At 36.2% G+C, this 16,336-nt stretch overlaps 1 protein-coding gene across 1 annotated transcript in view; it reads right to left on the bottom strand.

Moving 5' to 3' along the window:
• MNS1 (meiosis specific nuclear structural 1) overlaps positions 1 to 15,115 on the bottom strand; it is a 37,505-nt gene extending 22,390 nt beyond the window's left edge. Inside the window, 3 exon segments of the mRNA XM_007472291.1 lie at positions 956 to 1,189; positions 4,166 to 4,268; positions 14,994 to 15,115. Of these exon segments, the coding sequence (XP_007472353.1) occupies positions 956 to 1,189; positions 4,166 to 4,268; positions 14,994 to 15,064 (408 nt within the window). The 5' untranslated portion in view covers positions 15,065 to 15,115.
• Between the last annotated feature and the right edge of the window lie 1,221 nt (positions 15,116 to 16,336).

Here is a 16,336-nt window from a genome sequence, read left to right as displayed (position 1 = left end):
CTTTCCCTAAAAAGCAATAGTGAATGCAGTTGTATAGTAACAGAAATAATAATAAAATATCAAAAAATATAAGTATCATTTCCTTCAGTTGATAATGATGTGGAGAAAAATGGCTTCCCTATTTACAATTTTTTCATTCTTTCATGCAACAAACATTTTGAGTGTTTACTATGTGCCACTAAATATAATAACAGGTGTGAATTTTCTCTGAGTAAACTACTACTATGCCTCTTCTCTAACCTATTATGATGTTTTATGCATCTCACTTCAGAAAGGCCACCACCTGTTTATATATGTTTCACAGCACTCTACACTTTAGCTGTCTACCAGGGAAACTGGACAGAAAACAAGTTCTCTTGATATGGGCTTACTTAAGAAAATCAAAGTTTAGCCATTGTCACTTAATAAGTATTTCTTAACTATCAGACAATTAATTATCATGCTAACAAAGATAAGTAAGACTTGGGGGGCTTCTCTGGTGGTACAGTGGTTGAGAGTCCGCCTGCCAATGTGGGGGACACGTGTTCGAGCCCTGGTCCAGGAAGATCGCACATGTCACGGAGCAACTAGACCCATGTGCCACAACTACTGAGCCTGCGCTCTAGAGCCCACGAGCCACAACTACTAAAGCCCACACACCTAGAGCTTGTGCTCCACCACAAGAGAAGCCACTGCAATGAGAATCCCGCGCACCACAACAAAGAGTAGCCCCGGCTCGCCGCAACTAGAGGAAGCTGGCACACAGCAACAAAGACCCGACGCAGCCATAAAGAAAGAAAGAAAGAAATTTATAATAAAAAAAAAAAAAGAGAGAGAAGACTTGGTCTCAGTTTATGTGATAACATTTACTGGTACTTACCATGTATTAGGCACTGTTTAGGTGATTTACTCTTCATGACAAGCCTGAGATAAATCTAAAGTAAATGTCTAGGCATGTAAGAAAGTTGGGATAAACTTACAACTGATCTTCTTCATAGATTTTCCTAACAATTTCATCAATCATGAGTTTCTCTTTCAGCAGTTGCTCATAAGCTTCCTGCTTCTTCTTTCCTTGTTCTTCAAGTTGTTTCTCTAAGTCACGATTGTACTGTGCTTTTACTTTGTTTCGTTTTTCCTCCACAGCATTCTCTTCCTTTATTAATCTCTCGTGTTCTTCCATCATAGTTTTGGCAATTTCAGCATCACGTTTCTGTTATTAAAACAAAATTCATCTTTCCACTTTCAAATCTGAGCACAGTAGGATAGAATACTTTTAGCAGGTGAAACTGAATACTATAAAGCCTGTTATATAAAATATTATGTAACTGTGTAGGTAAAAAGCAAAGGTAAGTCACTGTCACCTGAAGAGTTTGAATGATGAGTCAAACCCTAAAGAGGCTTTCCTATTCCTTCAAGTAGCTCTCTCAGGGCAATAAGAAGAATAAACTCCACATTTGAAAAACAGTAAGTAAAATTAGAAGTGCTTTATTAACAACTATGTTAACTGCCAAAGCAGTAGTCATCTTTTTCATCTATTTAAAAGTTGATGTAGGCAATTTTCACAAATTTTAGCTCCACTGGGTATTGGCTGCTATTTAGAGTAAGGACAGTACTATCTTTTTTATACAGGTCTGCTATTAAATAGCTCTGAGCAGCTCTTAAGTTTCTCTCAGCCTAAATTTTCTTTCCTGCTACTGGCCTTTGAAGTCTCCTCTTTCTCATTTATTAAAGGCCCCTGGTAATCACTTTAATTTAATAAAAGGGTCACATATGTCACTGTGCCTGTTTTCTTAGGTTTTAATTCACTCATTCAAGACCATTCCTTCTGAGTTAGACACAATCCTGCTTCTTGAATGGGTTAAACTCCTTACTTGTTTTGAGCATTTTGAAATCATTTAACAAAATGTTTTAAAGTAAATATATTAGGGCACTTTAAAAAATCATCCTTGGGCTTCCCTGGTGGTGCAGTGGTTGAGAGTCCACCTGCCGATGCAGGGGACACGGGTTCGTGCCCCGGTCCAGGAAGCTCCCACATGTCGTGGAGTGACTGGGCCTGTGAGCCATGGCTGCTGAGCCTGCGCGTCCGGAGCCTGTGCTCCACAACGGGAGAGGCCACAACAGTGAGAGGCCCACGTACCACAAAAAAAAAAAATCATCCTTTACCATTAGGATCACATCCCAAAAGCTAGAATGGCTAGTAGCATCAAACATAAAAGAAGAAACAGATTAAAATATGAATGCTAATGCCATTCCTGATCTAATTGATGCCTTTAACATATACACTGTTAATATGACTTGACCAAAATTCTTTCTTTCCTTCTCTTTTCTTAGCACATGTTGTACTAGGCTCTATAGAAAAAATATGACATGACAAAAACATGTATGTACAAATTATCACACACTTATAGAAGTACAATGTTCTCATTTCACAGATAAGAAAATTAAGGCTGAGAGAGAGAGCCAAAACTAGCACCTAAATATCCTGACACCTAGTCAAGTCCTAGGAGTATCTGACTTTAATTTTTGTGGATCAGTTTTATTTAGAAAATAACAGCAATTCTTTCAACAGCCAGAATAAATATCTACAACTGCCTCGAATAATCTCAATTATCAAAATAATTAAACTGCAATCTACTGGTCAAATAGTACATTGTTTATGTTCTACTTTATTTTTTAAAGGGTAGAATATGGCTCATTAAGTGAAGTCTCCTTACCCTCTCCTACCACCTGTCACACCAAAGGTTATCATGTTAACAGCATGCTGTACCAGACTTTTTCTATACTAACACACATGCACACACACATTTCACTACGGCCAGCATCTGTTCTTATTTGAAGCCTGTATAACACTGCACTGGTCAAGTATTTTGATATCAACCCTCTAATTCTATGTGTGTGTGAACATGTGTGTTGATATACAGAACACATATGTGTGTGTATATACATGCACACACAGATGCTGATATACACATACATACATGTACAAGTTTTTAAAAATGAAAATGTATTGTGAAATGTATTATTCTCCAATTTTTTTTGCAACTTGCTTTTTTTCCTTTTAACATATAATATATTCTGGCCAACTTTAAAAGCCAAACTATTTCCATTTACCTCTTTCTCTTTAATAGCCGTATAACATCTTTGAAAGGGATCTAGGAGAGAGGGAACTCTGCTATCAAAATACTCTACAAAGTAATAGAGAAATGAGAGAAGGGAACTTAAAAGACTGTGTAACATTGCAATCAGACCTTTTCATCTATGTCTAGCCTTTATGAGTGATAACGAGAGCTCAAGTGATGACGTACACCCTGCTTTTAAGTGTGAATAAACCCTATTTTATATTATACTGTGTAACACTACTGCTGCGTGTGTCTGAAACTCCTTTGCCCAAGAGTAACTATTACCAGTAATGCACAGTAGGTCAGGAGTAAGAAAAGAGGATAAAAATAGAGGAAAACATGAGAAGAAAAGATTGCTGTTTATGAAACAGAAAAGTTTCCTGCTTATAGTTTATTTTTTAAAACATTTTAAAAATTAAAAATTTAGTAACATTCTAAAATACACTGATTATGCTAACAACTTGTATTGGTTTGTCAGAGAATAATCAGTTAGAGACCATTAAGAATGCTGGGAGTTACTGAATATAGCTGTTCATTCTTTTTTTTTTTTTTTTAAACTTCAAATTAAAAAATAATTATGTTTATTACAGAACTCTAATTCTATGTTGTACTATTTCTAAGTCATTGTGTTCATTCTAATTGGATTTTAGGGCACGTGATCAAAATATATATTTTATTATTATTATTATTTTTTTATTTTTTAACATCTTTATTGGGGTATAATTGCTTTACAATGGTGTGCTAGTTTCTGCTTTATAACAGAGTGAGTCAGTTATACATATATATATGTTCCCATATCTCTTCCCTCTTTGTCTCCCTCTATAGCTGTTCATTCTAAGCATCAACCTAATTCCTTGTGTCTCTGAAAGGTTCTAATATTAAATTACACAAAGCTCAATATCCATAATTTCTTACACCTTAAGGATCTGAAAAGTATAAAAGTATTTGAGAAATCGAACAGTGTAAATTCTTTATAGAATGTAACAATTTTCCAAAAATTGGTCTATTTTTGGTTTTCTAAATGAAGTTAAAAATATGGAAAACATAATGACCAGAAACATGATTACCATTTGCTCATATTTAATGGCATCCTTTTCAGCAATCTGAGCTGCTCTTTCTTTATTCATGTAAGCTGCTTTTAATTTCTTCTCCAATTCTCTGAGCTCAATACTGTTTTAAAAAAGACAGAAATTTAAATTCGAGGACCATATATCACTTACTATTTTAAAAATAATATGTACCTGCAATTTAAATGAATTTTTTTCTAAATATATAAAAGATATTTACATTATTTTTAAAATATTTTGAAAAAATACCCCTTTCTCCATTCATCCCAAGAAAAATCAGAATGCATGTGAAAAGAGACATTGTAATTAATTTTTCTAGACAAAACAACTCTTTTATTTTCAATAATCATCACTAAAAGTCTTTCTGCCAGTGCCTGGCTCAGAAAAGGTGCTATATCAATATAGGTTAAAATTTCTGTCCAGTTACCAGTACTATTAGGCTAAAAGAATAACTATAGTGGAGAGGTTTAAACCTATACAAGTTACTTAAATTTTGTACCTTGGTTTTGCTATCTGTAAAAGGGGTAGTTTTGGCAATTAAATAAGTTAATGTGTATAACAGTAGACACTCTACTACATATGGTAACTATTTTTTGATGATGATGAAGAGGGAGTAACATGGGCAAGTTTAGGTCACTTCTCTGGGCTTGTTTACTTATCTGTTAAAAAAAATGGGGACTGGCCTCAGGTAATCTCTGAATTACTTTTTAATCTATCACTCTCCTAAGTTTAATGAAAACAATATGCCATACAAAAATTTTTATTTTACTGTGCCAGTCATAATTCTGAATATGACAGAATATGAGAATTCTGAGTTGGAAGGGCCCTGAGATGTCACCAAGATGTACATGTTAATTCTTACTGGAACAAAGAGGCACTCACCTACCTATAAACTCAACTTACAAGTACCCCCTACCTACAAAGAAACAGTCATAAGAGGTAAGGGAAGAGAGATATTCCTGGTATTATGGTGTGGGTCCTTCTTGCCCTTACCATTGTAGATGCAAATGTATATGACACAGGATTACCTTCTTACATAAAAATAGTGTTAGAAACGAGGATTAAGTTTCTAGGTTAGTCTACATATTTTATTCCACTAAGAGTTTGAGATACATTTACAAAGATTTTTGTTAGAGTTGGGTACTAATGATTATGCACCAATATACAAACCCAATCAATTTATAATATTGTCTCTACAAAAAAATATGCATTAAATTGCAAACAACCAACATTCAAATAAACGACCTTCATTTGAAGGACAAGGGCACCTATACCCATTGGATATATACCTAGAAGTGAAATTTCTGGGTCACAGGGTAGGCTGTGTTCAAACTGAGTAGATAATGGCAGTTTTCCAAAGCTTTGTCAGATTTACACTCTCATAAACAGTGTCTAAGCACTCGCACCACTCCACACCCTCAGCAACACTTTTGTCTTTTCATAGATTTTAACCATTCTTTTGGGGGATGTAATTTATCACTGGGGTTTTAATTTATGTTTCCCAACTACTAATGGAACTGAGACCTCTTCATATGTTGACTCATTTGTATAACTTCTGTGAAGTTCTTGTTTAATATTTTAAAAAATTTTTTTCATTTTTATACTGGTTTGTCTACTTCTCGTTGCATAAAAGTCTTTTTGAATTTATTTTACTTATTATTTTTGGCTGCGTTAGGTCTTCGTTGCTGCACGCCAGCTTTCTCTAGTTGTGTCGAGCAGGGGCTACTCTTCGTTACAGTGCACAGGCTTCTCATTGTGGTGGCTTCTCTTGTTGCGGAGCACAGGCTCTAGGCGTGCAGGCTTCAGTAGTTGTGCACGCAGGCTTCAGCAGTTGTGCACGCGGGCTCAGTAGCTGTGGCTCGCAGGCTCTAGAGCACAGGCTCAGTAGTTGTGGCACACAGGCTTAGCTGCTCCACGGCATGTGGGATCTTTCTGGACCAGGGCTGAAACCCGTGTCCCCTGCATTTGCAGGCATCGGATTCCCAACCACTGTACCACCAGAGCAGCCCAAAAGTTCTTTATATATTCCAGATACAAGTCTCTTGTTGGTTATATGCACTGCAAATACCTCCTTCCAGTCTGTAGTTACTCTCACAGTGGTTTCTTCAGATGAAGAGTATTCTAATCCACCAATCTTTTTCTTCATTGTCAGTAACTTTTGTGTCATGTTTTAAGAAATGTTGCCCACCCCACAGACATAAATATATTTTCTTGTATTAGTCTCTCAAAGCTTTGTTATTTCACCATTAACTTTTAGACTATAATCCTCCAGGAATTGATTTTTATGTGTGGTGTGAGGTAATCAAGTTCATTTTCTTCCATATTGATATCTAATTGATACAGTATCATTTTTTTTAAATGTCTATTTCTGAATGCCCTGCAGTGATTCTAAAATGTATATGGAAATGCAAAGTAGGAATGGCTAAAACAATCTTTTTTTTTTTTTTTTTTGCAGTACATGGGCCTCACACCGTTGTGGCCTCTCCCGCTGCGGAGCACAGGCTCCGGACATGCAGGCTCAGCGGCCACGGCTCACGGGCCCAGCCGCTCCGCCGGCATGTGGGATCCTCCCGGACCGGGACACGAACCCATGTCCCCTGCATCGGCAGGCGGACTCTCAACCACTGCGCCACCAGGGAAGCCCTAAAACAATCTTTAAGAAGACCAAAATTGGAGACTTCTTCAGGATATGAATACTTATTATAAAGCCACAATATTTAAGATAGTGTAGTTTTAGCACAGGATGAACAAATGGATCAATGGAATAGACTAGAGCAGCTCTTCTCAACTACAAGTTTTAAGCCCTAATGCCCTTAAGCATCTATTATGTGCAGTGAATTAACTTGGTTCCTCTGGATCTAAAATAATACCAGCTATATACTGTCTTTGAGAAAATTAAAAATACAATCACTCAACTTTCTGTGACACTTGGTTCTCTTATGGAACCCCAGTTGCAGAAGGATGGGATAGAAAAATGCAAAAACAGATGCATGCACATATGCACACTTATTTTATGACAAAACTGGCACTGCAGAGCCAGTTTCCCTTTCTACTACTGCTAGTCAGTTTGGTAACATAGGCAGAACACTCTATGACATAAATCACAGCAAGATCCTTTTTGACCCACCTCCTAGAGAAATGGAAATAAAAACAAAAGTAAACAAATGGGACCTAATGAAACTTAAAAGCAACTGACAAAGGATTAATCTCCAAAATTTATAAGCAGCTCATGCAGCTCAATAACAAAAAAACAAACAACCCAATCCAAAAATGGGCAGAATACCTAAATAGACATTTCTCCAAAGAAGATATACAGATTGCCAACAAACACATGAAAGAATGCTCAACATCATTAATCATTAGAGAAATGCATATCAAAACTACAATGAGATATCATCTCACACCGGTCAGAATGGCCATCATCAAAAACTCTAGAAACAATAAATGCTGGAGAGGGTGTGGAGAAAAGGGTACCCTCTTACACTGCTGGTGGGAATGTGAATTGGTACAGCCACTATGGAGAACAGTATGGAGGTTCCTTAAAACACTACAAATAGAACTACCATATGACCCAGCAATCCCACTACTGGGCATATACCCTGAGAAAACCAGAATTCAAAAAGAGTCATGTACCAAAATGTTCACTGTAGCTCTATTTACAATAGCCAGGAGATGGAAACAACCTAAGTGTCCATCATCGGATAAATGGATAAAGAAGATGTGGCATATATATACAATGGAATATTACTCAGCCATAAAAAGAAACGAAATTGAGTTATTTATAGTGAGGTGGATGGACCTAGAGTCTGTCATGCAGAGTGAAGTAAGTCAGAAAGAGAAAGACAAATACCGTATGCTAACACACATATATGGAATTTAAGGGGAAAAAATGTCATGAAGAACCTAGGGGTAAGACAGGAATAAAGACACAGACATACTAGAGAACGGACTTGAGGATATGGGGGGGAAGGGTAAGCTGTGACAAAGCGAGAGAGAACGACCCAAAACCTATGGGATGCAGCAAAAGCAGTTCTAAGAGGGAAGTTTATAGCAATACAAGCCCACCTTAAGAAGCAGGAAACATCTCGAATAAACAACCTAACCTTGCACCTCAAGCAATTAGAGAAAGAAGAACAAAAAAACCCCAGAGTTAGCAGAAGGAAAGAAATCATAAAAATCAGATCAGAAATAAATGAAAAAGAAATGAAGGAAACAATAGCAAAGATCAATAAAACTAAAAGCTGGTTCTTTGAGAAGATAAACAAAATAGATAAACCATTAGCCAGACTCATCAAGAAAAAAAGGGAGAAGACTCAAATCAATAGAATCAGAAATGAAAAAGGAGAAGTAACAACTGACACTGCAGAAATAAAAAAAATCATGAGGGATTACTACAAGCAACTCTATGCCAATAAAATGGACAATCTGGAAGAAATGGACAAATTCTTAGAAATGCACAAACTGCCAAGACTGAATCAGGAAGAAATAGAAAATATGAACAGACCAATCACAAACACTGAAATTGAAACTGTGATTAAAAATCTTCCAACAAACAAAAGCCCAGGACCAGATGGCTTCACAGGCGAATTCTATCAAACATTTAGAGAAGAGCTAACACCTATTCTTCTCAAACTCTTCCAAAATATAGCAGAGGGAGGAACACTCCCAAACTCATTCTACGAGGCCACCATCACCTTGATACCAAAACCAGACAAGGATGTCACAAAGAAAGAAAACTACAGGCCAATATCACTGATGAACATAGATGCAAAAATCCTCAACAAAATACTAGCAAACAGAATCCAACAGCACATTAAAAGGATCATACACCATGATCAAGTGGGGTTTATTCCAGGAATGCAAGGATTCTTCAATATACGCAAATCTATCAATGTGATTAACCATATTAACAAATTGAAGGAGAAAAACCATATGATCATCTCAATAGATGCAGAGAAAGCTTTTGACAAAATTCAACACCCATTTATGATAAAAACCCTGCAGAAAGTAGGTGTAGAGGGAACTTTCCTCAATATAATAAAGGCCGTATATGACAAGCCCACAGCCAACATCATCCTCAATGGCGAAAAACTGAAAGCATTTCCACTAAGGTCAGGAACAAGACAAGGTTGCCCACTCTCACCACTCTTATTCAACATAGTTTTGGAAGTTTTAGCCACAGCAATCAGAGAAGAAAAGGAAATAAAAGGAATCCAAATCGGAAAAGAAGAAGTAAAGCTGTCACTGTTTGCAGATGACATGATACTATACATAGAGAATCCTAAAGATGCTACCAGAAAACTACTAGAGCTAATCAATGAATTTGGTAAAGTAGCAGGATACAAAATTAATGCAGAGAAATCTCTGGCATTCCTACACACTAACAACAAAAAATCAGAAAGAAAAATTAAGGGAACAATCAATTTACCATTGCAATAAAAAGAATAAAATGCCTAGGAATAAACCTACCTAAGGAGGCAAAATACTTGTACTCAGAAAATTATAAAACACTGAAGAAAGAAATCAAGGATGACATAAACAGATGGAAAAATATACCATGTTACTAGATTGGAAGAATCAATATTGTGAAAATGACTATACTACCCAAAGCAATGTACAGATTCAATGCAATCCCTATCAAACTACCAATGGCATTCTTCACAGAATTAGAACAAAATATTTTACAATTTGTATGGAAACACAAAAGACCCCAAAAGCAATCTTGCAAAAGAAGAATGGAGCTGGAGGAATCAGGCTCCCTGACTTCAAACTATACTACAAAGCTACAGTAATCAAGACAGTATGATATTGGCACAAAAACAAAAATATAGATCAGTCATACAGGATAGAAAGCCTGGAGATAAACCCATGCACATATCGTCACCTAATTTATGACAAAGGAGGCAAGAACATACAATGGAGAAAAGACAGCCTCTTCAATAAGTGGTGCTGGGAAAAGTGGATGGCTACATGTAAAAACATGAATTTAGAACACTCCCTAAAACCATACACAAAAATAGACTCAAAATGGATTAAAGACCTAAATGTAAGACCGGACACTATAAAAGTCTTAGGGGAAAACACTCTTTGACATAAACCCCTGCAAGATGTTTTTTGACTCACCTCCTAGAGAAATGGCAATAAAAACAAAAATAAACAAATGGGACCTAATGAAACTTAAAAGCTTTCGCACAGCAAAGAAAACCATAAGCAAGACGAAAAGACAACCCTCAGAGTGGGAGAAGATATTTGCAAATGAAGCAACTAACAAAGGATTAATCTCCAAAATATATAAATAGCTCATGAAGCTCTGTATCAAAAAAACAAACAACCCAATTAAAAAATGGGCATAAGACCTCAACAGACATTTCACCAAAGAAGACATACAGATGGCCAAGAGGCACATTAAGAGCTGCTCAACATCACTAATTATTAGAGAAATGCACATCAAAACTACAATGAGGCATCACCTCACGCCAGTGAGAATGGCCATCATCAAAAAATCTACAAACAATAAATGCTGGAGAGGGTGTGGAGAAAAGGGAACCCTTTTGCACTGTTGGTGGGAATGTAAATTGACACAGCCACTATGGAGAACAGTATGGAGATTCCATAAAAATCTAAAAATAGAACTACCATACAACCCAGCAATCCCACTACTTGGGCATATACCCTGAGAAAACCATAATTCAAAAGGACACATGTACCCCAATGTTCACTGAAGCACTATTTGCAATAGCCAGGACATAGAAACAACCTAAATGTCCAACGACAGATGAATGGATAAAGAAGATGTGGTATATATATATACAATGGAATATTACTCAGCTATGAAAATGAACGAAATTGGGTCACCTGTAGAGATGTGGACGGACCCAGAGTCTGTCATACAGAGAGAAGCCAGAAAGAGAAAAAATATATCGTATATTAACACATATATGTGGAATCTAGAAAAATGGCACAAATGAACCTATTTGTAGGGCAGGAATAGAGACGTAGACGTAGAGAACGGACATGTGGACATGGCGGGGAAGGGGAGGGTGGGACGAATTGGAAGACTACATTTGACATAAATACACTACCAGGTGTAAAACAGAGAGCTAGTGGGAAACTGCTGTATAACACAGGGAGGTCAGCTCGGTGCTCTGTGACAACCTAGATGGGTGGTGGTGGGGTGTGGGAGGGATTCCCAAGAGGGAGGAGGGTATATAGGGATACATATAGCTGATTCACTTCATTGTACAGCAGAAACTAACACAACATTGTAAAGCAATTTTAGTCCAATAAAAAATAAAATAAAACTAGACAGTGAATTTCTCAACTCCAGTTAAAAGCTATAATAAAATTAGATTGTCTTTTAAATATTTTTTTGGATTAAAAAAAATCATGTGTTCTAAATAATATAAAAGAGTCTCATGACTTCTGAACTTGAACAATTATTTTCAAAATAAATTTCACTGATTTTCTAAAATTTACCCTGGGTTTTTCTTTTGGGGTTTTTTTGGTTTGTTTTTTTTTTTTTTTTGCGGTACACGGGCCTCTCACTGCTGTGGCCTCTCCCGTTGCAGAGCACAGGCTCCGGACAGGCAGGCTCAGTGGCCATGGCTCACGGGCCCAGCCGCTCCGCGGCATGGGGGATCCTCCCGGAGCGGGGCACGAACCCGTGTCCCCTGCATCGGCAGGCGGACTCTCAACCACTGTGCCACCAGGGAAGCCCTACCCTGGGTTTTAAAAATTAATTTCTTTTAAGTTTAAAGAGCCTAATCATGATATAGGTGATTTTTAATTACTTTGGATACATTTCAAGCACCAGAGCAAACATTTCCTTCAATTTAGACCTGCCAATTTCCAGATGAATACACTAATCAGAAAATGGTCCATTTCTGCGTGTCAGTTAAGATTTTACCACGGCTTATGCACAAAATTAAAAACTCTTAGCAGTTTTGACACTGATGAGAGGAAACATACTCTATTTGAAAGAATACTCAAGAATGACTTTTGCCTTATGTTTGAAGAAACTTTCCACAATGTATAGAACACTAAATTTTCTTTCAGTCCTTGAAATCCAGTCTTCTAGTTTCTAATGTTGCTGCTCAAAATTCAGTCATACTTCTCACTGTTGCTCCTTTGAAGGCAGTAGTCGTTTTTGTGTGGCTACTTTTGTGATTTTTATGATTTTCTTTATTGTTAGATTTCTAAAGTTTGACTAGGATGAGCATAGATGCATTTTTAATTATTTACTGTGTCTTTGTGGCTTTAAGCCTTTTATTTTTGGAAATTCTCAGTCTGTATCTCTTTGAATACTGCTTCTGCATCATCCACTTTCGTTTCTACTACCAGAATTAAAATTATACATCTGGTAGAACAGCAGTCCCCAACCTTTTTGGCACCAGAGACCAGTTGGTTTTGTGGAAGACAATTTTTCCACGGAGGGTGAGGGGTGGGGGGAATGGTTGAGGCGGTAATGCAAGCGATGGGGAGCGGCAGGTGAAGCTTCACTCACTTGCCCGCCGCTCACCTCCCGCTGTGTGGCCTGGCTCCTAACAGGGAGTGGGCCAGTACTGGTCCACAGCCCGGGAGTTGCGGACCCCTGTGGTAGCACTTTCCAGCACAGCCCTTATCTCTTTTAAGTTCTCTTTTATATTTTTCTACCCTTTTGTCTCTCTATGCTTATTCTGGATATTTTCCACTAAACTGCACGTTATCTCTTCATCTGTTTCTATCTAATAAAATCTAATTAAATTCTCGATTATTAAAGTAAAACATACACCAAAGTACACAACTCTTAAGCATACAGCATGTAGAATGATGTTGAACACCTTACTATATGCTTACTGGCCAAGCTCTGCTTCACTTGTTAACTCTCAGCCATACTTTTGCCATCTGCAGAAACTTCCAGGAGAAATGCAGCTACAAATGCCAGGCTCACCATTCTGGTTTCCTTCCTCTGCCATATCTTATTATTTTACTTTCTCCAGACAGTCTGCTCTGAGAGGCAGCTTTTATCTGAATCACCTAGTCTTCAGTTGCTAGAAAGGTCCTGTATTTAAATTTTTTATCAGTGAATTAGACAAAGACATATGAAACATTTATTTCATCTTCAGAAAACATAAAAGTGTGAGTGATAGCTAACCATAATTGGAGAATTAAGATCAAAAAAGATAGTTTGAGACTAGAGCAATACGAAGACATTAGCAGCAATTTTAAATCTTTTTTTTTTCTTCTAAGAATTAGTAATCCCTTAGAGAATGTGATAAAAGTTGTGGACACAGAAAAATACACATGGGTACATTTGCCAAACATACATATATAATTTAATGGGTTCAAAATCTCTGGAGCTCATCCATGGGTTATATAATATTCTATAGAAGCCTTGCTCAGTTAAGATAAAATGTAACAACTATCAAAGTAAATTCCTAATATATTCAACTCCATAAGTACAGAATGGGCATTTAGTTAGTCTGAGTTTTAATCAATAGTGTGATAGGCTGCCACTGAAAAGTAATTCTATCTTAGGCAACATTAAGAAACATATTCTAGAACAATGTGGTTAATAGTTTCACTATTAGGAGTACTAAACAGTACCCTAGGGACTTCCCTGGTGGTGCAGTGGATAAGACTCCGTGCTCCCAATGTAGGGGGCCTGGGTTCAATCCTTGGTCAGGGAACTAGATTCCACATGCATGCCACAACTAAGAGTTCACATGCCACAACTAAGAAGCCCACATGCCACAATTAAGAAGACAACATGCTGCAACTAAGGAGCCTGCCTGCCATGACTAAGACCTGGTGCAACCAAATAAATAAATAAATATATTTTTTTTAATTAAATAAAATAAACAGTGCCCTAGGATATTACACATAATTGTGGGGGCAATATTTTGTTAAAGAATACTAAAAATCTACATTACATCTACAGAAGAGAACCAGGATGGTAAAGAAGCTTGAAATCATGTTATCTAAGGAACAAATGAAGGAATAAGGGACATTTAACTTACAGAAGGAAATGTTTAGTGGATTCATAAATATGAAGGGATGTCCTAAAGAAAAGCTCAATTTATTTCTTTTTCAGTCAGATAGCAGAACTAAGATAAACGCCTGGATATTACAGGGAAATTAATTTTGAAACAAAAGGGAAAAAAGGATTATTCAAAGATAGGGCTGAATGAAAAAGTTCCTATCGCAGTCACTAGACATGCTAAACCACAGCTGACCAGCCACCTTCCAGAAATACTGTAGGAAATTTATGTAGGGGCATAAAATTAAATTAGGTATCACCTAAGATTTTTCTTATGAGTAGAATTCATGAGTCTATTTTTTATAAGAGGTCATTTAAAAAATTATCTTTAGAGAAGAGGGAATTGATACTGATTTTCACCTTAAATATTAACACTATATTTCTAGGAATATTACCTCTTTTCTCAGATGAACATATATATAGGATTTAAAGCAGTATTTCTAGTCAAAATATTAACTAAGTACAATCACATAAAGAAAGAAATCTCACTCTCAGATGCTAAGCATTACATAAAAGTTTAAAGATAAGTGAAGTAAGTCAGACAGAGAAGGACATATATCACTTATATGCAGAATCTAAAAAAAATGATACAACTGAACTTATTTACAAAACAGAAACAGACTCACAGACTCAGAGAATTAGCTTATGATTACCAGGGGGGAATGGTAGAGGGGAGGTGTAGATTGGGAGTTTGGAATTGACATGTACACACGGCTATATTTAAAATAGATAACCAAGAACCTAATGGAAAAAAAAATTTTTAAGTAGCCAAAAGGACTAAATAAATGAAAATTTTGGAAGCCAAGATACCTGTTTTCTCTTACTTGTTGCCTCATCTTTTCATCCTTTAGACTTTCATGTTTAAGTTTTGCCAATTCCATAGCCAATTTTTCTTCTTGTTCAAGCTGGAGCTCCCTCAATCTTTTGTTTTCTTCTGCCTAAATAAAAAAATAAATAACTTTAGTCATTTGTCCCCCAGAACCAGATTTTTTTTCATTAAAGTTGAATTTGTTTTATAGCAAAAAACTACAAGTACCTTCTGAGCAGTCAACTGTTTATGTTTTAAAATACAAAATATAATTTCAATAAATACTTTTTCTGAACACTTTATCTGGAAAATGTTCTGAAAATTTTATCATGGAAAATTTCTCAACATTTTATCTGAATTTTTTTTTTTTCTGAACATTTTTTCATGGAAAATTTCAAACATCACCAAAAGTAAGAAGAATATTGAAACACTCCCTCAGGTAGACATCACTCATCTTCAAAAATTATCAGTATTTTGCCAATCTTTTTTCTCTACTCTTCCACTCCACTCCCACTTTTTCGTATATATATATTTTTTTGCTAGAGTATTTAAAAACAAATCCTAGATATATCATTACCATGTAAATAATTCAATATTGATCTCTACCTGACAAGAATTTCTTCTTATATAACCATACAAGTAATAAACTGAAATAAATTAACAGTAATTCCTTAGTAAGGTCTAATAACTTTTCCATATTCAGATTTGCCCAGCTGTCTCGAAGATCCTTTTTTTTTTTGGTTTGTTCAAATCAAAATCTAAACAAGGTCCATATATTGTATCTAGTTATGATTTCTATTAAGCCTCTTTTATTTTTTAACAGTCTCCTCACAGACTACCCCCCGCCAGCATACTGATTTGTTGTGGAAATTAGGACATATGTCCCACAGAATGTCTCACATTCTGAATTCGACTGATTGCTTCACCAGGATATCTTGTTTCTCTTTTGTATTTCCTATAAAATGCTAGAAAGATCTAGAGACTTGATTAAATTCTGTATTTAGGAAAGAATATGCACATGAAAAGATGTTCAATATCATTAGACATCAGGAAATTCAAGTTAAAACTACAATTATATATCACTATATACCTACTGGAATGGCTAAAACAAAAAGTAGCAGCAAAATAAAATGCTGGTGAGAAACAGCATTATTCACTGGGTGCGAATGTAAAATGGTATAGCTACTCTGGAAAATAGTTTTTACAATACAACTCAACAGTTGTACTCTTAACCATTTCTCCCAGAGAAATGAAAATTTATGTTTATTAAAAAACCTGTACCCAAATGTTTACAGCAGATTTATTCAAAATACCCAACTGAAAATACCCAGACATCCTTCAACAG

This window comes from Lipotes vexillifer, unplaced genomic scaffold (assembly GCF_000442215.2).
Source record: "Lipotes vexillifer unplaced genomic scaffold, Lipotes_vexillifer_v1.1 scaffold1649, whole genome shotgun sequence".
Taxonomy (NCBI): Eukaryota; Metazoa; Chordata; class Mammalia; order Artiodactyla; family Lipotidae; genus Lipotes; species Lipotes vexillifer.
This window is presented reverse-complemented; position numbering and strand designations above follow the sequence as displayed.